Source organism: Musca autumnalis, unplaced genomic scaffold, assembly GCF_047663935.1.
Source record: "Musca autumnalis isolate F117 unplaced genomic scaffold, ASM4766393v1 scaffold_5, whole genome shotgun sequence".
NCBI lineage: Eukaryota > Metazoa > Arthropoda > Insecta > Diptera > Muscidae > Musca > Musca autumnalis.
The window spans coordinates 43,906,972-43,931,130 of NW_027412088.1; the positions used below are offsets into that span (position 1 = coordinate 43,906,972).

Below are 24,159 nucleotides of genomic sequence, written 5' to 3' on the forward strand. Positions count from 1 at the left end.
TTATGGGCTTTCAAAATTTTGGTCGTATTAATCGAGAAATCGAGATCTGAAACTATAGTATTCCCTGCCTTACCCCTTGGCAAACATCGCCAATTTTTTCCCACTAATAAATTAAAGTTGTTTTAATAAAATATTAAAACAACGACTATGGGATTAAGCCTGACTATTTTGAAAAACAAAATTTGAAAAACGAAAAATGTTGATTAGGATTAAAGTTCAAAAGTTTTGCGGAGGAGGTACTTAAAGGAATGGACCGATATAAACTATGGGGGTTCCACAGGGGGGTTTTACAACCTTTGGGCTGTTTTCTCAAGAAGTATGGACTTGCCCCTGAAAAAACTTTTTCCATCGTAATTGAGGCAGCGAATGTAAGTTGCTCCAACAAAAATCAAAGTGATTCGATAGCAGGTCTTAAAGGGAACTTATCCGAAATTTTGTGTGGTTTTTTTTTCAACTTTCAGGCTATTTTCTCAGGAAGTATGGACTTGCCCCTGACGAAACTTGTACCTTCGTATGGTGGACAGTGAATACAAGTTGCTACAACAAAACCAAGGCGATTCGAGAGCAGGTCCTAAACTGAACATTTCCAAAACTTTGTGTGGGAGGTACCCGAAGGAGTTTACCGATTGAGTCCATATTGGAACCTCATCTAAGTATGGTAGAAGTTTCACGATGTGCAAAGTATGGACCAAATCGATTACTCCCAACAAGAGTTATCGTGCGCACAAATCTTCCGAACATTTTCGAACTTTTGTCGGGGAGGTACAGAAAGGAGTCGACCGATATAATCCATCTTCGAACGTGAACTTAGTTTGGACAAAATATAACGAAAGCCAAATTTTGGAACGAATCGGCAGATCCGTTCGGGAGTTATCTTGCGCTCCAAATACAACACACGGTGTCATAGGGGTTTTTTTTTGCAACTTTCAGGCTATTTTCTAAGGAAGTATGGACTTGCCCCTGATGAAACTTGTACCGTCGTATGGGGGACAGGGAATACAAGTTGCTAAAACAAAAATCAAAGCGATTCGAGAGATGGCCCTAAACTGAACTTTTCCGATATTTTGTGTGGGAGGTACCCGAAGGAGTGGACCGATTGAAACCTTATCTAAGTCTGGTACACATTTCACGATGGGCAAAGTACGGACTAAATCGGTTACTCCCTTCAAGAGTTATCGTGCGCACAAATTTTCCTAACATTTTCGAACTTTTGTGAGGGAGGTACCGGAAGGAGTGGACCGATATAGTCCATCTTCGAACTTAAACTAAGTTTGGACAAAATATTACGAAAGCCAAATTTTGGATCGAATCGGTTGATGCGTTCGAGAGTTATCGTGCGCACCAGCCAGCCAAAAGGACGGAGAGACAGACGGACGGACAAATTGTCTGAAACACATTTCGTCCAAACATACTTGGGGTCTAAAACCATTATTTCGATGGGGACAATTTGCCCGTATGAAAATATATATACCCTCGTTAGCATAAATGCTGAGGGTATAAAAATTATCTTCGCCCTAATAGGCAAAATTTTCAAATAAATAAAAATCAGCTTGAGCCAGGTTGGGGTTTGAACCCACGTCCTAGAAAACACATGAAAAAAGTGTTGTCACGGCGTATTAGCGTTCAGAGCCAAAACTCATTACTTTCAAAGGCTACGCTAAGCGTTTCTCATGGAAGCCATAAAAATGAAGGGACAAATATCCATCTTTGTAAAAACATATTGCATTTGAAAAGTTAGATGATAGCGAAGCCGCTCCACGGCCGATATGTCTGATGAGCCTCTACCAAAGGCGAAACACTTGCAAAAATCATCGGTCATTAAGCTCGACTCCAACGAGAAATTAATTAAAATTAATATTAACAAGTAAAAAAGTATCAGTCAGCTTTGCTGACGGAGATATACCCTCAGCCTGTGTATATTGAAACAAATTTTCCCAAAAAAAACGTATGTATTTAGGGGGTTTTAAAAATTTTGGATGTATGACCGACAAAAATGTTGATTAGGATTAAAGATCAAAAGTTTTGCGGAGGAGATACTTAAATAAATGGATCGACATTGACCATTATGAAAGTGGATCTCCAGAGATTACAAATGGAGTATGGACTTGCCCCTGAAAACAATGTTACCATCGTAAGTGAAGCAGCGAATGCAAGTTGATGCAACAAAAATCAAAGTGATTCGATTGCAGGACTTATCCGGAACTTATCCGGAATTTTGTGTGGGAGGTACCGGATGGAGTGGACAAATATAGTCCATATGTGAACCTGATATATATCTGGTAGATATATTAGGATATGTAAAGTATGGACCAATTCGGCTACTCCCTTCAAGAGTTACCGTACGAACAATTTTTCCGAACATTTTTTAACTTTTGTGGGGGAGGTACCTGAAGGAGTGGACCGATATGGCTTATCTTCGAACTGAAACTATGTTTGGACAAAATATTACTAAGACCAAATTTTGGACCGAATCGGCAGATCCGTTCGAGAGTTATCTTGCGCTCCAACCACCTCACACGGTGTCATAGGGGTTTTTGCAACTTTCAGGCTATTTTCTCAAGAAGTGTGTACTTGCCCCTGATAAAACTTGTTCCGTCGTCTGGGGACAGTGAATACAAGTTGCTAAAACAAAAATCAAATCGATTCGAGAGCAGGTCCTAAACTGAACTTATCCCACATTTTGTGTGGGAGGTACCCGAAGGAGTGGCCCGATTGAGTCCATATTGGAAACTTATCTAAGTCTGGTAGACATTTCACGATTTGCAAAGTATGGACCAAATCGGTTACTTCCTTCAAGAGTTATCGTACGTACAAATTTTCCGAACATTTTCGAACTTTTGTGGGGGAGGTACCGGAAGGAGTGGACCGATATAACCCATCTTCGAAATTAAACTAAGTTTGGGCAAAATATTACGAAAGCCAAATTTTGGATCGAATCGATTGATCCGTTCGAGAGTTATCGTGCGCTCCAACCAGCCAGACAGACAGACGGCCGGACATTGCTCAATCGACTCCAAATTGTCTGAAACACATTTCGTCCAAACATACTTGGGGCATAAAACCATTATTTCGATGAGGCACATTTTGCCCGTATGAAAGTGCATATACCCTCGTTAGCATAAATGCTGAGGGTAGTATGCATCAGAAGCCCAGCAAATTTTCACTGTAGCACAGTGCAATTACGTCCAAGGTGTGTAGGCATCAATGTAGACAAATGGGTAAAAATGGGTTTAAAGCCAAAAAGTTTTTTATGTTCCTTTCCAATTTCTTGTTTAACCTAATATTTTATAGGTTTTTTCCCGAAAAAAAATCAAAGAATACTCCATGGGCAATATGATAATGGCGTATGCTTTTTCGATATATCACTGCATCCACCTAAAATTGATGCTGACATTTTGAAGCCTGAATTTCGGGACTTTTGATTTTTTTTTTAATAATAATCCGGACGCACAACAAGATGATATTTAAAACTGATAATAGGATTACAGAACTCGTAATTTTGCGCCGTTTAATGTATGTCTCTGAGTATGCTCCGAACAGCATCCCAGTAATTGGAGTCCAAAGGCCAAAAGTTTATGCGTAATTTTTTTAAAAACTATTTTTGCCGGTAAAATTTACAAGTGTTTTTTTTTCTATAAATAGAATTTGTGTTCTGCTATGAGAAGTCCTCCTTTCGCTCTTTTATGGAAAGACCATTTGGTCTTCCATAAGGAAACCTTCCGGTCTTCCATTAGAAGGCCCTTTTGTCTTCTAATAGGTCAGGTCGTGTATGAGAAGACCGTATTGTCTTCTACGAGAAGACCGTGTGGTCTCCTGTGAGCTGACCGTATGGTCTTCTATGAGAAAATACTGCCGCCCTTCTGGTCTTCTACGAGAAGACCTTTTGGTCTTCTTTGAGAAGACTTTTGGTCTTCTATGAGAAGACTTTTGGTCTTCTATGAGAAGACTATCTGGTCTTCTATGAAAGACCTTATTTTTTAAAGAGAACATTTTCTGGTTTTCAAAAAATGTCACTCGGTTTTCTGTGAGAAAACCTTTTAGTTTCCTCTATCGAAAGACCTTGTGGTTTTCTGAGTAGATTTTCTGGTCTATTTTGGGACGACCCTCTAGTAGTCCTTATCGCCTTTGAGAAGAAGGTTTCAATTCTTCTGTATGAAGACTTTGACTTTTCTATGAAAAAAACCTTATGGAATTCTATGAAAAGTTTTTTCTGGAATCCTTTGAGAAGTCTATCTCATCATGTATGTGGCTCCCAGTTTCACGCGAGAAAACATTCTGGTCTTGTTTAGATACCCTTTTTCGTCTGCTGTGAGCAAATTTTCTGTTCTTCTATGAAAGACAATCTAGTTTTCTATTAGAAGAACTTCTTATCTCATGTCTTCGATGTGGAGTCCTTCTGTTATTCATTTAAAATTGGTTGTAGTGTTCTTTAAGAAGTTCATCAGGTTTCTTCTGCGAGAAGACAGTATGGTCTTCTATAAGAGGGGAAAATGCCTCTAAAAGAGGTGAGAAGACCGCGTGGTCGTCGTATAGGGTAGCTTTTAAATCGTACTATTTATTCCACATTATGTTCAACCATTAATTAAATCAATATTTTGTTTTGGATTTTCTTTTGAAATAGTTTGCAAATTTTTGTTTTTATCGCTGGTGGTTATTTCGTTCGTTATCATCGATTATCGTCGTTCTTTCTATTGACTTTGATTTATATTTGTTTTTAGAGAAAAAACAAAAACCAGCTTCTAATGATAAGTGGCCACAGCGTTGCTGTGAAGCGGGTAAAGTTTTCATTTTAGTGGATAATAAGTGTCATAAAAGAGTCGTTAATCGAACGTCCACTTTGGCGGTAGTGGATTGCGGCTGCATAAAGCAAAGGATCTCTTCGAATTTACACAAAATGACAGCCGATATACAAAAGGGTAATATTATTAAAAAAAGTATATGAAAAAACTTTATATGAAAAACATTTAAAAATGTAAAAGTGAAGTGAGGCATTAAAATTGAGGATGATTTGTTGCAAAAACGCAAATGTTAAATATTTGAACTAAATGTGAAATAATTATAATTAAGGGCCTGTTCATGTACGTCGATAAGAAAATGAATGCACAAGAAAAACTACCAAATTTGAGTGTGTTTTTCAAATTTGTTTTTTTGTTTTGAAGCAAAAGCAAAGGCAATAATATTTCCAAAACTAAAGTTTGGGTGTGTTTCATGCGCACACATTTTCGTTTCGAAATACATAAACAGGGGATTAAAGTTTTTTATTAATTTTATCAATGCATATAAAGCCGACAATTCAAAATCCTCCTCGTTTCCGAATTAAGGTGGAAAAGGCGATGTGCTTTCAGATGTTTGTAAAATATATCGTTTTAGCTAAAAATGTCCTTTCCCTTCTTCTGGATTATGTGCGAAAAAACTCTTTTAGGAAATATTTTTGTAAAATTTTAAAACCATTATATAAAACATTTTTATTTTTATGTTCTATTCTTTAAACAGGACCTGTTTTGGGCCAAAGACACCTACAGGTGTTCTTATTATTTCTATCTATTACTGTGAATTATATTGCAAAATTTAATGCTGGAGTGGCGGTGGTTGCCATGACAAATGCAGAAACAACTAATCCAGATTTCCCGGTAAGTAATCAGAGCATAGTAGGAAGCAGCAATTTTTAACGAAAGTACGCTGATAAGGTTTCCCCAATCTGAAAAATCAAATTGGAACCAAATAAGTTGAAAATGGGGATAATATCAAAATAATAGTTAATGAACATCGGGTAATGTCGTTAACAATTTTATTTATATTTCGAGTGCTGCTTACAAACTTAGAGTATGATAATCTGATATTCTCATGATATTCCCTCCATTTTTTTGGTGGAGAGAAGTCTTCCTTGTCCCTTCTGGGATGTTGTGGGAACATATGTGTATGGTGGATGGAGGGAATACATTCATCCAGTGCTTTTCTGAATCATATTTATTTCCTTGTTTTCTTTTCAGGAATACGATTGGAATGAAATGGAAAAATCCTATATCCTGTCCAGTTTCTTTTGGGGTTATTTTGTGACACAATTTCCCGGTGGTTATTTGTGTCGGCGTTTCGGTGCCAAATTAACTATGCTTGTATCCACATTGGGTTCGGCTTTAGCTGCTCTACTCATTCCCTTTACGGTTGATTGGGGTGGTTGGCAAGTGTACTGCGGCATACGAGTGGTGCAGGGTCTATTCCAGGGTTTACTTTTTCCCTGTATCCATGCTCATTTGGCTGCCTGGTGTCCGGTTAGTGAGCGTAATCGTTTGGGTGCTCTAGCCAATACTGGAATTGAATGCGGTACTGTTCTGGCAATGTTTCTGAGTGGTATTATAGCTGCTTCAAGTATGGGATGGCCTGGTATTTCTTACATCTCGTGTGCCGTTGGTGTTCTATGGTGTATTTTGTGGATTATATTTGCCGCAAATAGTCCAACTGAATCGAAATTAATTTCCGAAGAGGAATGCAGTTACATTGAAAATTCCAAGAATGCATTGAAGGAATTGGATGACAGGGAAACGCCAAAGAAGATACCAGTACCATGGGCAGCGATTATGACATCAATGCCTTTCTGGGCATTATTGGTTGCCAGATCGGCCCAATCGTGGGGTTTCTCAACTCTGCAAGCTGAAATTCCCTCCTATATGAATGGTGTTTTGGGCATGGACATGAAGAGCAATGCTTTGTTTTCGGCATTACCCTATTTTGCCATGTGGTGTATGTCTTATATTTATTTGATATCTTCGGATGTGTTGTTGCAAAAGAAAATCTTAACCTTGAATGGGATAAGAAAAACTTTCAATTCATTGGCATTTTGGGTACCAGCTGTTGGTCTCATAGCTGTGGGATTTGTTGGTGAAAGTCAACAGACCCTGGCAATTGTTTTGATGACAGCAAATGTGGGCATTAATGCCGGCTCCACAATTGGCAGTGCATTGAATACCATTGATTTGTCACCCAATCATGCTGGTATTCTAATGGGTATAGTGAATACATCGGCAAATGTAATACCAATTTTAACACCCCTTCTGGTGGGTCTCATTGTCAAAAATGAGGTGGGTAGAATTTTTCTAAAGTTTTCTCTAATTGTCTAACATCTTTCTTTTTTGTTTCCAGGAGGATCGCACAGAATGGCAAATAGTTTTTGCCATATCGGCCATTGTCTTTGGCTTGGGTAACCTGTTCTACATCGTTTTTGGTTCGACTAAACTACAACCTTGGGATAATGAAAATTTCCTCTTATCGAAAGATATACAAAACGAAGACTGTCTTGATGAAAACAAAGAAAAGAAAGAAAAACATTAGAATGTGGAAATGTAAAAAATAATAATATTATTTTAGTTAAGATTTTCAATATAAGTATTGTGATATGCTAAGTTAGAGTAATACATTTTATACTTAAGAATTTTTTATAGAGAGTAAATGAAAATATTTAAAAGCAAATATTAATCTATGTAACAATGTTTTCGCCGGGGTTGATTATCAGATGATTGATGAGACAGCATTATATTTAGAATAGAAGGTATATATAGCTAATTTTTTTTACCTTCCACCACCCTAAACCACACCCTAATTGTTCCTACTTACAATTAGTTTCCTTTCGTATAGGAAAGTATGAACTAAGGACGAAGTGCTTGCAGGAGCAGAATATACCAAACTTCAGCCATTTCAGTGGGATATTGAAGTCACAACCTTAAAAAACCTTAAATCGGGAGGTATCGTTCTATGGGGGCTATACGGACGCGTGGATCTATACCGACAAATTTCAGTTGGAAAGTTATATACCCCGAAGACTTAATACCAAATATCAGCCATATCAGCCATTTCAGCTGAAAAGTTTAACACCCCCAACGATGACTAAATGCCAAACTTCAGCCATTTCAGTGGGATATTGAGGCAACAACCTTCAAAATACCGAAAATCGGGAGGTACCGTACTAAGCGGGCTATATAACGGCGTGGTCCCATACCTAAAAATTTCAGGTGGAAAGTTGTATACAGCCAACGAAGACTAAATACAAAATTCCAACCATTTCGGTGGGATATTGATATACAACCTGAAAAATGCCAAAAATCGGCAGGTACCATTCTAAGGGAGCTATATGAAGGTGTGGACCTATACCGGCAAATTTCAGCTGAAAAGGTTAATGTAGACTAACTATGAGGTGATTGTGTATGAGATGGGTGGTTGCAGATGCAGCTATATGGTGATGTGTGACTGCAGATGGTAATGTTGCATTTCGGTATCACTATGAGGTAGGAGATGGTGGGAAATGAGGGAAATGGAAAGTGGCAAGACAGAGGGTAGAATAAAAAAGAATAAGTAAATGTAGAGGAAAGATCAGATTGTTTATTAGAAGATAGATTGATTTAGAAAACTTTCTAGACAATTCATAGTCTATAGTGACCCGCCCTATAGCCACTTAAGGCTCTTGCAGTATGCTACCAGGACTGTAGGGTCAATAAAGGAGAAGTAAGAGAGAGTGATTCAATCACAATTACACTAAATATTCTATGTCTTTTGACCATCAGTCTATGACATCGACAGAGAAGGTGCTCGATTGTCTCCGTTTCCTCCTCATCCTCACATAACCTACAATACTCAATGTTATTATGATCCCACTTACATGCCATAGATCTTATGCCACAGTGACAGTTATGATGCCGTAGTGATTCTGATTTCTGACTTGCGTTGTGAGAGAAGGGACGCAGTTCTACGCCCTGAGATTGCCGGCCATATTGACTTCGATACCTTGCAACCAGGTACGTCTTGCCAAATTCGTACGCCTGCCTAGAGCTGGCTGAGTTTGCCTAGAAAGAAACAAAGCGGTGGTATGACATTGTCCTCTACCGTGAGGTCCGAGGACTGAGAGACTCGCCTTGCTAATTCGTCAACAATCTCATTCCCTTCAACATTGCAGTGCACTGGTACCCAACAAAGGTTAACGCGTACATTAAATGTTTTTAAGATGGATCTATTGTGACTGTCCAACCTGCGTGGTCCTGCATTCATACCACTAATTCTAGGGCCTTCATTACTGCGAAGACCTCCGAATGAAAAACACTGCAATTTGTACTAAGCTTGAACGATCGTTTGATGTTTAACTCTTCACAGTACACCCCGCTCCAGTACCTTCATCCATCTTTGAACCATCAGTAAAGATGGAAAGGCTATCGGGTAATGGTCTGCCATGATCCCATTCACTTCTATCAGTGATTATTACCTTCGCTGCATCAAAGTCCATGGAAGGCGAAATATAGTCGGTTTCCCTCCCCCCGTTGCTTAGTCCGATCTGACTGCTTAGCTGTTGTAAAATGCTATCATGTTCAGACCCTGAAGAACGCCACAAATTAAGCTTCTTGATCCTCAAGGCACTACGGGATGCTTGATACTGAACCAGAATATCAAGTGTTTGCATGTTCAATACCGCGTTCAATGCTGCCTGAGGGGTGCTGTTTAGTGCTCCACTAATAAGAAGTGTTGCAGATAATTGCACAGTAGCTAACCTGGACAAATTGGACTTACTGTTCAGGGCCTGCCACCAAACAAACATCCATAGGTCAAAATGGGACAAACCACTGTCTTATACAGCCAGTGCATCACATGAGGTCTTAAACCCCAACTTTTACCTATGGAGTTCTTACAGGAGTAGAGTGCAGATAATTGCACAGTAGCTAATCTGGACAAATTGGACTTACTGTTCAAGGCCTGACACCAAACAAGACAGTCATAGGTCAAAATGGGACAGACCACTGTCTTATACAGCTAGTATATCACATGAGGTCTTAAACCCCAACTTTTACCTATGGAGTTCTTACAGGAGTAGAGTGCAACTAGACCCCTCTAATAACCTTTCCAAAGTCTTTGAAAGGAAAGAGAAGAGACTTATCGGTCTGTAGTCCTTCGGCAACGAGTGACTTGGTTTCCCAGCTTTGGGAATGTAGGCCACTGTTGCCTCCTTCCACAGCGCCGGTATGTGCGATAGTAACAGACATGCCCTAAAGATTCTCTGAAGAGCTGTTACCGGAACAGTCGGTGCATTCTGAAGCGTCGCTGGAATGGTACCATCAGGTCCAAGAGATTTGTAGGGCTGAAAATTACTTATCGCCAATGAGATTCTGTGATAACTTACTAGTCCGTCAACAAGTGCCATCTTCTCTGGGGTATGGGTCCTAATCGTGTCCACACTAGGTGTACCCGAGCTGGCATCCTCACTCCCAGGAAAATGGGTTCCTGTCAGCAGATCTAAAGTGTCTAGAGCGGAGTTAGTCCAGGTACCGTCTTCCTGCTTGATGCTCCTTTGAGATCACCTTACGGAACCTCTCTGCTGCATTAACCCCCTCTATAGACTCACTGAAGCTAATCCACAAATTTCTCTTAGACCTCCTGATTTCACTTTTATACCTGTTGAAACTCTCTCTCTATAGAGTTCCCAATCGGTATCGACTTTAGTGTTATTAGCTTTATTATAAGCTTTCCCGCTATTTTTCCTAATTTTGGCTAACTCTTTGTTCCACCAAACTGGTTGAGTTCTCCTATCAGGATTAGAAAATGGGCAAGACTTCTCATAGTAACCCCGGAGGACACGTGTCAGATCTTCAACTTATCTGTCGATTTTCCCCGTTGTACGTGGTTTTGAGATTTCGCACAACCTCAAGGAAACTAGAAAGTTGTACTTTTCCCAAATTACCCTCCTTGGATTCCGATGAGGGAGTTGCCGTTTACTTCCATAACTAACTCGAAAGTGTATCGCTCTGTGATCTGAAAAGGAACACACCTCCGATACTCTCCAGTCCACTGTGGATGTATATTCTATATTTGTAAGGTTTACTTCTACCTTACCCTATTATGGAAGGTGTCAGTATTACCCCTATTGCATACTCGTAGATTATTAGCTAAAATAAAATCGAATATGGACTCACCTCTCGCATTGGTGTCTTTGCTTCGCCAGTGGAAGTGATGAGCATTCGCATCACAGCCCATCACTAACCTGCAATTGCCCGTCGTCTCCTCCACTAGTTTGCGCACCAATCCGTTTGGTGGGTCGGGTGCCTCATACGGCATGTAGATCGAGGCTAATACCAAAGCCCTACCGGTGTCTTCGTCTAGCCTCACTACAGTCGTATCGCCATCGCTGTAATTGTAGAGTTGAATAAGATTTAGACTTTTCTTGGCTACAATACAGGTTCCTACCTTCTCCCCATTATTTGCGAAGAATAGGGAGAAACGCTTATCGTTTAGTCCAGAAACAATATTTTTATATAAATAGGGTTCCCGGACCAAAGCGATATCTATTTCAGGGTCTGTGAGGAAGAGAAGGAGTTCGGCAGCCGCGGCCTTGCAGTGATGCAGATTAATCTGCACCACTCGAAAGCCATGCTGCCGAACTACTTTACTGCCACTTCGGGACCCGGAACCGAAGTCCACCAGATCCGAATTACAGCCCTCCCCCGCAGTCTCTAATATAGCTCGCGCTCTCGCTATCTATGGTGAATCTCATCACCATACCTTCTCCTTCCCTAAACAAGTTGAGCAGCCTCCAACTGTCGATGAAGAGACCTCTGTTTTGTTTTCTGATCATCTTCATCACATCCTCTATATCGGAATCTGTAGGAGGTACCCATGTTGTGGCTAGGATCCTTCTAGGTATCTAGTCCTTCGACTTCTCATCCTGTCAATAGAGAACTTTGATGCCCCTGTGGACGATTGCCCTGCCAAAGCCGGTCTTCCTGGCATCTACCTCGTCTGAAGTGATGGTGTTCCAAAAAAGACGTTCCACTGCGAGCCAGTGTGCGTCGCTGATCTTCCCATCCAGATCAGCTCTGTCGATGATCTCCACTCGGACATCATCATGAGCGATAATCTCGTCGGATCCCGCTGGCTTCGGTCTCCTTCCTTGGGGTTTCAATCCTTGGTCAGCTTGGCTGGCCTTCCCCGGTTGAGCCCTTTCTGCCTTCTTTTGAGCGGCCACCTTTGCGATCGAATCCATGTGGTTGTTCGATCGATGTTCCACCACCCTCTTAGCAACCGGATGCGGATCTTCAGAAGACGTAACCCTTTTAACGCAATCCTGCGCAGATGTCCTCGAATATCCGCCCTGCTTTGAGGGCGATGGACCATCACTCGATCCAGCCACATGACACTTCGCAGTGCCAGCACTCTTCCTTACTACATCCTTTTTACATTCAGAAGAGTGAGATCCATCAGGTGCAGACGACTTTAAAGTGGTATGTTGGCCAGTCCTCTGCACAGTCGTCACCCCTGTGGAGTTAAAGCGGCATTTTCATGTTTATTTAATAAAAAGTATCTTCCACCAGAAACTTTTGATATACAAAGTAAGCATCCGTCCTCTCTTATTGTATGTTTTTCCGATTAGGTTTCTCCTACAGTTATGAACAAATGTTCAGCATTTAAGAGGAAAATACTTCGTTTGTGCATAGATCGTAACAAGCGTTATTCCAACCCCTACATTTACGACAAAGCGAACATTATTCCTCTAGCTTCCAGTGTTCGAAAATAAACACTATGGTATCGTACCGTACCAAGGTGGATAGGTACACTACGAATGTGTAGTGTACCGCACCGGAACACAAACACTAAAAAATATTTTAGTGATACTGTACCGGAACACAACGATAATCGTAGTGTACCACATGCCGGAGCACTAAATATCGTAGTGTTCCGACTGCGGAATTATGTTTTCTTATGAAAATTATATATTTGGTTAAATTTGATTATTACAATTTAAGATAAACTGTTACATCCATATGGTAAATTTCAAATTTCCTTTAGAATTCCATCGAACAAAAAAAAAATAAAAAAAATTTTTACAAGCACATTCACGATTTTTGGTACATGGGTTAAGAAAAAAATCGGTTTCAAATCTGTTAGCGTTCACAAAATTGGATGCTGCGCCCAAAAGTTATTTATTATTTTCGCGGAAAATCAAAAAATAATGAAGGATCTTGGAGTAAATTTTATTTATTCTAACTCAGAGTCCATAAAAATCTCTAAAAAAATAAATTAAAAATACGTACAGAATCTAGACAATGTCCAGAAAAATGTGAGACCAAAATTTTATAGATTAGGATTTTAAATTGCATATTGCAGCTACAACAAAAGACAAAAGTTTACTGTTGGAACATTATTTCAAGAATATATTTTTTGGTTTAATACGAAAAATTTGAGAAAATTTTTTGGGAGTTATTCTACTATTTCGCTAAATTTCCAAACAAAATCTGAATTATTTTGCTAAAACCTCTTCAAGGAAAATAGTTTATCATCGTGAAAGTATATTTGCTTAGTGCGATAAGCAATAGGATTAGGAAATAAAGAGGGTGCCGTGACATAACTCCCAACGGACATAACTCCCAAAAATTTTTTGGGAGCTATGTCCGACCCCCCTTAGCGGACATAAGTCCCAATGGGAGTTATGTTCGTTTTTAATATTAAAGTGATTTTTATTTAAATACAATTTTTATTTCAAATGTATAAGAAAAAAATTACAAATTAACTTTAAATTAATATGCATTTTTCATTTCATAAAATAATTTATAATTGATTTAAAATTTTTAAGAAAATTAAGTACAAAATAAGTGGTAGCCATCTCAAATCGAACTATATTCAAAACTTGCCTTCAAACCTAAACGAAAAATGCTGCCGACAGGAAAATAAAAAGTTTTTGTTAAAATTCGCAAATACTTTCTGAAAAAAGATAAGCGCCGCTGGCGAAAATATTTTTAAAAAATTTTGCGATTTTTTACAAAAATATTTTCACAACTTGAGAAAATGAAAATTTTTGCAAAAATATTCAAATACTTTCTGAAAAACAAAAAGCGCCGCAGGCGAAAATATTTTTGAAAAAATCGCGCGATTTTTTACAAAAATATGTTCACAGTTAAGGAAGATAAAAAGTTTTTGTAAAAAATATTCAAATACTTTCTGAAAAACGAAAAGCGCCGCAGGCGAAAATATTTTTTAAAAAAAATCGCGCGATTTTTTATAAAAATATTTTCACAATTTAAGAAGATAAAAAGTTGTTGTAAAAATATTCAAATACTTTCTGAAAAACGAAAAGCGCCGCAGGAAAAATAATACAAAATCGCGCGATTTTTTACAAATATATTTTCACAATTTAAGAAGATAAAAAGTTTTTGTACAAAAATTCGCGATTTTTTACAAAAAAAAATTTCACAATTTAAGAAAATAAAAAGTTTTTGTAAAAGTATTCAAAAATATTTTCACAGTTAAAGGAGATAAAAAGTCGGAAATATTTTTTAAAAAAATCTCGCGATTTTTTAGAGAAATATATTCACAATTTAAGAAGATACAAATATTCAAATATTTTCTGAAAAACGAAAATATTTTTGAATAAATAGCGCGAATTCCTTAACAAATATTTTTACAATTTAAAACTTTTCCTAACTGCTACTTACATAATTATGAAATCAGGAGGATTTTGTGGATACTTCGGTATTGGTTGGCACTTAGGCCTTCTTAAATGTATAATTCGGCTGACATTCTAACTTCTACTCTAATACTATGTTTACATTTACGAAATCCACTCGATTTTATCTGTCAATTCCTTTGTGTATACGTCAAATGAAAACTCAAAAACTCAAATGAAAACTATGAAATCAGGAGGATTTTGTGGATACTTCGGTATTGGTTGGCACTTAGGCCTTCTTAAATGTATAATTCGGCTGACATTCTAACTTCTACTCTAATACTATGTTTACATTTACGAAATCCACTCGATTTCAACTGTCAATTCCTTTGTGTATACGTCAAATGAAAACTCATCTGATATCGATTGGATTTCATTTGACGTTTGAGCAATGAAATTGACAGTTGTAATCGAGTGGATTTCGTAAATGTAAACATAGTGTAAAATTTAAAAAAATTTATAACTATAAATTTCAAAATTAAGCAAAGAAATAATTTATAAATTAAGAAAAAATCAGTGGGAGTTATGTCCGCGGTTTTTTTGGGTGTTATGTCCGCTTTCCTTCACGGACATAACTCCGAACGAATTTTGGGAGTTATGTCCGCAAAGCGCAGCGGACATAAAGCCCAAAATCATTTTGGGAGTAATGTCCGTGGGAGTTATGTCCGGGCACCAATTAAGAGAGATATTGATATTACAATCAAAGAAAAAACATAAAAGTTAAAAACCGTATAACGCGCGAAATAGTTAAAATCAGTTGAGGCGCATGTGCTTTTCGCATAGAGCGAGTGCATCTTTGTCAATATGTTTGCATTTTTCCATGTTTCATTCAGCGACCAAAGTGTGCCATCAGTTGCATCTTACTACACCAAAATGCTTCATGTGGGTAAAAACGATGTTCATATGATTATAAGGCGCATCCGATTTCAGAGACCCCCTGTTAAAAATACGTCAATAAGACAAATTTTATACAGATTCGTCAAGAACCGCGGATGTTCTACCTGATTCTATTTTTGGTTAAATACGAATACTACTCCCGAATCTCTGTAATTTATGACACACCTTTTTGACAAATATTATAATCGCGTATAAAGGATTCAATTTATGTAAAAATATTTAAGGGAAATCGCGGTTTAGTATGCGGATTAGTCAAAATAAAATTTTGCTAATTTTCCTATTTTCAGGGTATCTATATCAGCGGTTTTAGTGGATGGATTCGATCGCTGTAGGGCTCATTAAATCTGGCGCGGAAAAAAACTAAAATCACGCGGGGTTCAAGAGTACCTGAGTCACTGTTGTAAATTTTGAAGCCAAAAAATAGGTTTTTAAAGAAAATTTACGCACCAAAAATTCGACTTTGGACTCCTTTTACTAGGGAGCTGTACAGAGCACACTCATGAAATATACATCAAACGACGTGGAATCACGAGTTCTACAATCCAATAAATAGCTTAGGTCATTATCTGGTTGCGCCCTCCATTTATAAGAAAAATTCAAAAAACCCGGATTTCAAAACTTCAAAATATCAGCATCGATTTAAGGGGGATGTACTGTATATATCGAGAAGTCATACATTAGAACCATGTTGCCCAAGGGGTATTCTTCAATTCTTTCTTTGAGCTCAGGTCTGAATTTCGCCTGGTTTGACCAGAAATCAAGAAAAAACACAACAAAAATTGCTAACTTCAACACATTTTTACCCATTTTTTTATATTACCACCAACACAGCTTCCACGTAATTTATTTATTATGGTCTAAACTCATGTGTGGTATTTGTCATGTATCCACAGTGAGAACACTAAAATTTTTAGTGCGCCATTGTACAATAACCGAATCAATGTTTTTCATATTTTCTACTTAAGTTCCCAACGTTATAAATTAATATGTATACACGCATGGATTTAACAGGTGTATCTGTGTTTTTATGTCTTAATTTGTACTTATCTCAAAAATTATAAATATTATCATAACGTTATTTTTTAGTGTTCCGACGTGTGGTACACAACGATTTTTTAGTGCTCCGACTGCGGAACACTACGATTTTTAGTGCTCCGACTGCGGAGCACTATGATTTTTAGTTTTCCGACTGCGGCACCTAACGTTTTTAGTGTACCAAAATGTGGTACACTACGCTTATCGTTGTGCTCCGGAACAGTATCACTAAAATATTTTTTAGTGTTTGTGTTCGGTAACACTAACGCTAAAAAAATATTTTAGTGATACTGTACTCGGAGCGGTACACTATGTTAGTGTACTGTTTATTTTCGAACTCTGCTGACTTCTTATGCTATGAATAGTGTAGCTGTATTTATTTCGTGTTTATCTCATTCACCTAAACCCCTAATTGCAAAGGCTCTGTTAAGTCAATCCTCCTTTAATTGGTCAAACGCCTATTATATCTCACCACTAGGCTTTAATGAAAGTGAATTAGATGCAAATTCCCTTTCATTTATTCCAAATTTTTACATTAAGACTCTGGCTGGAACACACAGGGGCTAATTTTTTTATACCCTCAGCCTTTAGGCTAAAGAGGATATTTACACTTTGATACGGCCAAAAATGTGCCTCATCGACATAATGGTTTTAGACCCCAAGTATGTTTGTACGATATCCGTTTCAGACAATTTTGAGTCGATCTAGCAATGTCCGTCCGTCTGTCTGTCTGTCCGTCTGTCTGGCTGGCTGGTGCGCACGATAACTCTCGAACGGATCAATAGATTCGGTTCAAATTTTGGGTATCGAAATATTTTGTCCAGATTTGATTTAAGTCCGAAGATGGGTCATATCGGTCCACTCCTTCAGGTACCTCCCCCACAAAAGTTCAAAAATGTTCGGAAAAATTGTCCGCACGATAACTCTTGAAGGGAGTAACCGAATTAGTCCATACTTTGCACATCGTGACATTTCTGCCAGACATAGATGAGGTTCTAATATGGACCCTATTGGTTCACTCTTTCGGGTACCTCCCACACAAAATTTTGCTTAAGTGCAGTTTAAGGCCTGCTCTCGAATCGCTTTGATTTTTGTTGCAGCTACTTGTATTCACTACCCCCATTACGACGATATAATTTTTTTCAGGAGCAAGTCCATATATCCTCAGAAATCAGCACGAAAACTGCAAACAACCCATATAATACCATGCACAATGGTCCCACTTGTATGGGAAGGTGCGACAAAAATATTTATAATCGTCGGATCAATCTGATTTTTTCAGTATATGCTAAAAAAAGTAAAAAATACTTTAGCCACAAAAATCATCAATATGGGTCCAGTTTTTCCTATAGCCCCCATGTAGCGGTACCACCCGATTTCAGGTATTTTGAAGCTGTACTGGCTGTACTTTGGTATTTGGGGTTCCCAATGGTCAAAAACCTTCTGCGCCAAAAATTGTGGTCTTAGGTCCAGGTTTCGGTATAGCTCTCATATTACGATACCTCCTGATTTCAGGAATTTTGAAGATTTTATCAACATTTTCGGACCGAATTGGTTGTAATTTGCCATTTGAAATTCTCAATGATCAAAAACCTTCTGCGCCAAAAATTGTGGTCTTAGGTCCAGGTTTCGGTATAGCCCTTATATTAAGGTATCTCCCTATTTCGGTTATTTTGAGGTTTTTGTCTACATTTTCGGTTCGAATTGGTTGTCATTTGCTATATGGAGTACTTAGTGGTCAAAAAACGTCTCCGACTGGTATCGTGGACAGGAAAGGAAACAAATTATTCTATTTGAGTTCAGAATATTTCATGGTAGTTCGGTGCGACCGTACTTTACATTTTTGCTTGTTTTTCATATTATATTGTTACGGAATTAGGTTTAACTAATCTCCGTGTAGACGTTGTTTTATTCCCCGATACGATTTGTACCAAATAAAACGGGGTTCGTTTTAGATTACGTTTCTACAATGCTTTATTTACTTTATTACACTTATTCGTAACCGACTTTAATTACTAAGCACACAGCAAGTCTCTAGTTAGCACGCAGCACTTCCTAAACCGATCTGTTCAGTTCAACGCTTAAAACACAACTCACTCAATGTTGCCATTCGTAACTCTATTTATACCCAAAATCTCCTTGGTCTAGAAATATCTAGAAATATGGCAACAACTCGAATCTGTGCAGCGAACACACAGACGAACATTCGCACTAAGCGAACATCCATACTCACATACATACAAGCACAGTAATGACGTAACTACAACAACAAACAAGTGCAAAGAAATAGAGAGGTGACAAACTAAACAATAATTACATGACTATGGCAAAGCAAAACAAAAACACATTAATGAAAGGTAAAGAACTAGAATGATGAAGAGATTTCTACATGGTAGTTGTTGTTGCTTAAATAAAGTAACTGCGTAATAAAAACTTTACGTTACAATTCAAATTTTTAAATTAACGGAAATTAAACTAAACTAACTTAAACCTATCAGTTACATTCGTAACAATATGTAGGATCATACATATATCAAAAATATAAAAATGTAAAAAATACACTCATAATTAAATCCCAAAACAAAAATGTCTAAATCTTTAAAGAAAAAATGGAAACAAACAATTAAAACATAAAACAAAGAAGAAACTGAGAATACAGTAAAACGGCATATTCACTGAAACGACCAGAGGCATCGTCAGTATTTTTAATGTCACACACGGAAACGCAAATATATGCAGCTGGAACCAATTTTTTTGTAAACTTGACACTATTTCGAACATTCTTCAAAAAATTTGGGGAATGGCGAAGGATGGCGAAGTTAGTAAAACTCTACCTCAATTTTTAGGAAAAAAGTAGTATAAAAAATGTGATTTCCAGCACATTTTATGCGAATAAAGTGTACAAATTTTTATGTAAAAGTAATTAGAAAACCTTGTTCTAAAATTTTCATTTCGAAAAAAATTATTTTATCCTTTCAATTTTGAGTTACTTGCCTTGTAAGAAGTCACAACCTTACTGATGTTTTTAAGAGATCATAGGTAAATGTCAACTTCTTATGTTTTGTTTTGTTAAATACCGTTATAAATTACAAAAAGAGTTCTGGAATATTAAAATATAATATGTTTAGAGAAAATTTGCTGAATTGTCGCAGAGATTTGCTGATATCGATTTTTCGATTTTTGTCGCAGGCTTGGACCAGTGTACCATGTGTCGTAGTTGGAGTGCACGATAACTCTCGAACGGATCAACATATTTGGTTAATATTTTGGGTCTTTCAATATTTTGTCCAAACTTAGTTTAAATTCGAAGATAGACCATATCGGTCCACTCCTTCCGGTACCTCCCCCACAAAGGTTCAAAATTTTTCGCCAAGATTGTGGGCATGATAACTCTAGGAGGGAATAACCGAATTGAGCCAAACTTTGCTATTGGTAATATTACTTTCAGGCATAGATCGAGTTCTAATATGGACTATATCGGTCCACTCATTTGAGTACCTCCCACACAAAATTTGGAAAAAGTATAGTTTAACAACTCCTCTCTGATCTTATTAATTTGTGACGCACCAGGTTGCACTTGCGGTCCCTGTTACGACGTTGTAATTTTTTTTCGTGGGAAAGTCCATACTTCATAAGATAATGACCCAAAAAGGTCTAGAAAATCCTACCGGCACCACCTAAACTGGCTAATGTGTAAAATAACCCTTTAAGAGAGAAATCGATTTAGCTCAAACTTTGTAAATTGAAAAGTAAAATTTTACTATATTTAAATTCAGAAAATTAAGTACAACATATTGAATTATATAGTCTGTAAGAAAAATATCGGTCAGCATTGTCGGTCATACAGACAGAATTTTTCAAGAAAATTTTCAAGGGAAGAATGCAACCGTGATATTTATCAAAGATTGCTTCTTACTTCAGATCCACTCATAAGTAGTGAAAGATCGTTAAAGAAAACATCACACAAGATGTTTTCCAGTGAAGTTATAGAACTATTAGAACCTGCCGAGCTTCACACACAATCATGTATTGAGCACGAAGGAGTCGAGATAGAAACATCTTTTAATAAGAACATTTAATTTATTTATAATTTTTATTAATTTATGATTTATGAAAATAAAATGTATTTTTATTATAAAATATATGTTTTTCTTATTTTGTTAAATAAATACATATTTTTTTTTAAATACTGTCTTTCGAAGCCATTAACGTCCAAAAAAATGTATGGCTAAATATTTCAAATCGACCACTGTGCGCCGAGAGCAAACGTGTGTTGTTTAATTAAAAAAAATACACACATACGTTTGTAAACATTTTTTATGAAAAGCATGAGTTGATAATCATTTATTGTTATTAAAATAATACGTAATAGTTTTAAGTTCTTCATTGTAATGTTTCGAATTCTTTACCCGTTATACAAGTCTCAATAAAAAAACTAACTAACTACCTCCTTTCAAATGAGGGATACTATTTATCGTTTATTTTAAATAGTTAAGCTTTCGGATTTATGCATTGAAATTTTTTTTTTTTTGCAATACCATTTAATACGCGTTGACGAGCTTTTTGTTGTGACAAAATAATCGATATCGTTATCGTAAGTTTTATGTTAAAAGTTGTTAGCTTTGGGATTCAACGCTTGGCACGAGATAACATACATATGTGGTTAAAGTTGGTCAATGCAGTTTGCTTTGCACTTATTTAATTTCAATTCATTTGTTTTGCGGCAACCAATCACCACAATAGGTGACTACGGAATATTTAAAAAATTGTCATAAATGGAGGGAGATGGACCAAAAGGTAAAAGAGTGTTAGATATTAATATGTAAATGTCCAAATTTGTTGTTTTTTTCTAAATAGGACCACTTATTGGTCAACGACATGTCCAATCAATGCTATTATTTTGCTTTGCTGCCATAAACTATATGACCAGGTACAGTGCCAGCATATCATTGGTGGCAATGACAAATTCTTCCGCGACCAATCCAAATTTTCCGGTAAGTCTTGAAGAACAAAAGCTTTTCAACAAATCTAAATTTGACTTTGATTTTCATTTCCAGCAATACAATTGGAGTGAAAGCGAAAAATCCTATATACTTTCCAGTTTCTTTTGGGGTTATCTCGTTACCCAACTGGTGGCCGGTTATTATTGTAAGCGTTTTGGAGTAAAAGCCACTTTATTCACCGCCACCTTTGGCTCCTCTGTGGCTGGTCTTATTTTATCGTTCACCTTGAAGTGGGGCGATTGGCAAATATTTTGTGCAGTACGTGTTTTGCAAGGTATTTTCCAAGGCTTGGATTTGTCGGGAGCTTTTGCCCTCCTAGCTAATTGGAGTCCAATAAATGAAAGAAATCGTTTAGGTGCCCTGGCATTTGCGGGCAATGAATGCGGCACATTATTGGCCATGCTAGTAAGTGGTCTAATAGCAACCTCGAGTCTGGGATGGCCGGGAATTTCGTATGTCTTGAGTGGTATTGGCTTGGTTTGGTGTGTATTCTGGATAATATTTGGCGCTAGCTCACCTAATACCTCACGGTTTATATCTGCTGAAGAAAGAAATTACATACAGATTTCCAAGAAAGAAACTGTTGCATCCAACAAATCAATACCCATACCTTGGATGGCAATTTTACAATCAACCGCATTTTGGGCTTTGCTAGTTGCACGTTGCTCGGAAGCTTGGTCGTTTACGGCCGTACAATCTGCATTGCCCGAATATTTGAATGGGGTTTTTGGCATGGACATGAAAGATAATACCCTATACTCAGCATTGCCTTATATAGTTTTATGGATAATGTCGTATGTCTATTTAATATTGGCTGATCTCCTTATCAATTACAAAATATTAACATTGACTGCTTTGAGGAAAACCTTTAACTCCATATCGTTCTGGATACCAGCCATTTGTCTTATTGGTATTGGATTTTTAAAATCGAATCAACAGGTTGTGGCCGGAAGTTTAATGATTGTTATTGTGGCTATCAATGCTGGCAATATGATTGGCAGCGGTTTAAATGTCATTGATCTATCTCCAAATCATACCGATATTCTGATGAGCATTTTAAATGCTGCTGGAAGTCTAATGCCACTGTTAAATCCCCTTGTAATGGCAGCTGTTGTCCAAGATGATGTAAGTTGAGAGTTTTGAGAGCTATACCAAAGCACAAAATAAAATATATATATTTTTTTATATTTTCAGACAAATGAGAGACAATGGCAAATTCTTTTTATCATTTGCGCTCTGATATACATAGTGGGCAATAGCATTTATCTTATTTGGGGCTCAACAGATCCACAACCATGGAATGAACCAAATTTTCTTACACCTCTTTGTGATAAATCTGATGAATGCAATACCGACAATTATTCTACAGAGAGTAAAGTTTCTATATAATGAATGGAAATTACTAAATATGCCAAAATATATAAAAACAAAAAAAAAAAAACAAATTGCACTTAAGAAATGAAAAGTTCGATGACAGAGAAGCCATTCCACCGTCTATATGTATGATGAACTGCTATCAACAGCGATACCGGTCACATAATGGTGTTTGTGTAATAAGTTCCCTTTCCCTATTTTCGGTGGAAAAATTTTTCGACCACGTATACCCCAAATGCCTGAATTATATAATCTAATGTAAAAAATATGTTCAGCTAAGTGAAAGGTCCCGTAGATGGTACCTATATTAAAGTGTGGACCTATCTTTACAATTTTTGGTTATATTCATAAATATTATTATACAAACTCAAAAGGCAAATTACGGGTAGTTCCGTCAAACAATGTAGCTAAGACCCTCAAAATACCGAAAACCGGGAGGTACCGTTATATGGGAGCTATACGAAAACATAGACCAATGTTGATGATTTTTGGTGGAAAAGTTTCGTGACCGCTGAGAACCTCAAATGTCAAATGACAGTTAGTTCGGTTAAAAATTGTAGCAAAATCTCGAAAATCGGGAGGTACCGTTATATGGGAGCTACACGAAAACATGGACCAATGTTGATGATTTTTGGCGGAGAACTTTCGTGACCGCTGAGAACCTCAAATTGTAAATAACAGCTAGTTCGGTTAAAAATTGTGGCTAAAATCCTGAAAAATCTCGAAAATCGGGAGGTTCCGTTATATGGGGGCTATACCAAAACATATCATATTTTAATATTCCAGCACTTTAAAAACATCAGTAAGGTAGTGACTTCTTACAAGGCAAGTAAATCAAAATTGAAAGGATAAAATTATTATTTCGATATGGTAGTTTTAGTACAAGGGTTTCTAATTACTTTTACATAAAAATTTGTACACATTATTCCAATAAAATGTGCTGGAAATCACATTTTTTATAATACTTTTTGTGGATTTTTTTTTCAAGTCCTACTCCAAATTTTTTGGTTCCAGCTGCATATATTTGCATTTCCGTGTGTGACATTAAAAATACTGACGATGCCTCTGTTCGTTTCAGTGAATATGCCGTATTACTGTATTCTCAGTTTCTTCATTGTTTTGGTTTTTTTTCTTTAAAGATTTAGACATTTTTATACCCTACACCACTATGTGGGGAGGGTATTATAAGTTGGTTTTGGCCAAAAAGTTTGTAACGCATCGAAATAATGGTCGTAGACCCATACTTATATATACCAAAATGAATGTCTCGGCGAGCTGAGTCTATCTGGCTATGTGTGTCCGTCCGTCCGTCCGTCTGTCCATCTAGACCTTGTAATCATTCATTTTGGTGATGGTCGGATAATATTTAAGGGTCGGAATGGG

At 37.2% G+C, this 24,159-nt stretch overlaps 2 protein-coding genes across 2 annotated transcripts; both read left to right on the forward strand.

Annotated features, from left to right (window-relative positions):
- The first annotated feature begins 4,819 nt into the window (after positions 1-4,819).
- On the forward strand, positions 4,820-7,474 carry MFS1 (Major Facilitator Superfamily Transporter 1). The gene is made up of 4 exons (XM_073989327.1): positions 4,820-4,916; positions 5,494-5,630; positions 5,991-7,076; positions 7,138-7,474. Exons 1-4 carry the CDS (start codon positions 4,895-4,897, stop codon positions 7,324-7,326), a joined length of 1,434 nt encoding a protein of 477 aa, XP_073845428.1. The 5' UTR covers positions 4,820-4,894; the 3' UTR covers positions 7,327-7,474.
- A 13,593-nt stretch (positions 7,475-21,067) lies between these two features.
- LOC141405805 (putative inorganic phosphate cotransporter) lies at positions 21,068-22,867 on the forward strand. Its single transcript, XM_073990528.1, has 4 exons — positions 21,068-21,196; positions 21,257-21,393; positions 21,457-22,527; positions 22,597-22,867. The coding sequence occupies exons 1-4, from the start codon at positions 21,175-21,177 to the stop codon at positions 22,789-22,791; spliced, it is 1,425 nt and encodes a 474-aa protein (XP_073846629.1). The 5' UTR covers positions 21,068-21,174; the 3' UTR covers positions 22,792-22,867.
- The last annotated feature ends 1,292 nt before the right edge of the window (positions 22,868-24,159 follow it).

Coding starts and splice junctions, on each gene's coding strand:
- MFS1 (XM_073989327.1), top strand. CDS start 4,895: ATGACAGCCGATATACAAAAGG. Junction 4,917..5,493: donor GACAGCCGATATACAAAAGG/GTAATATTATTA, acceptor TTCTTTAAACAG/GACCTGTTTTGGGCCAAAGA. Junction 7,077..7,137: donor GTCTCATTGTCAAAAATGAG/GTGGGTAGAATT, acceptor TTTTGTTTCCAG/GAGGATCGCACAGAATGGCA.
- LOC141405805 (XM_073990528.1), top strand. CDS start 21,175: ATGGAGGGAGATGGACCAAAAG. Junction 21,394..21,456: donor CGACCAATCCAAATTTTCCG/GTAAGTCTTGAA, acceptor TTTCATTTCCAG/CAATACAATTGGAGTGAAAG. Junction 22,528..22,596: donor CAGCTGTTGTCCAAGATGAT/GTAAGTTGAGAG, acceptor TTATATTTTCAG/ACAAATGAGAGACAATGGCA.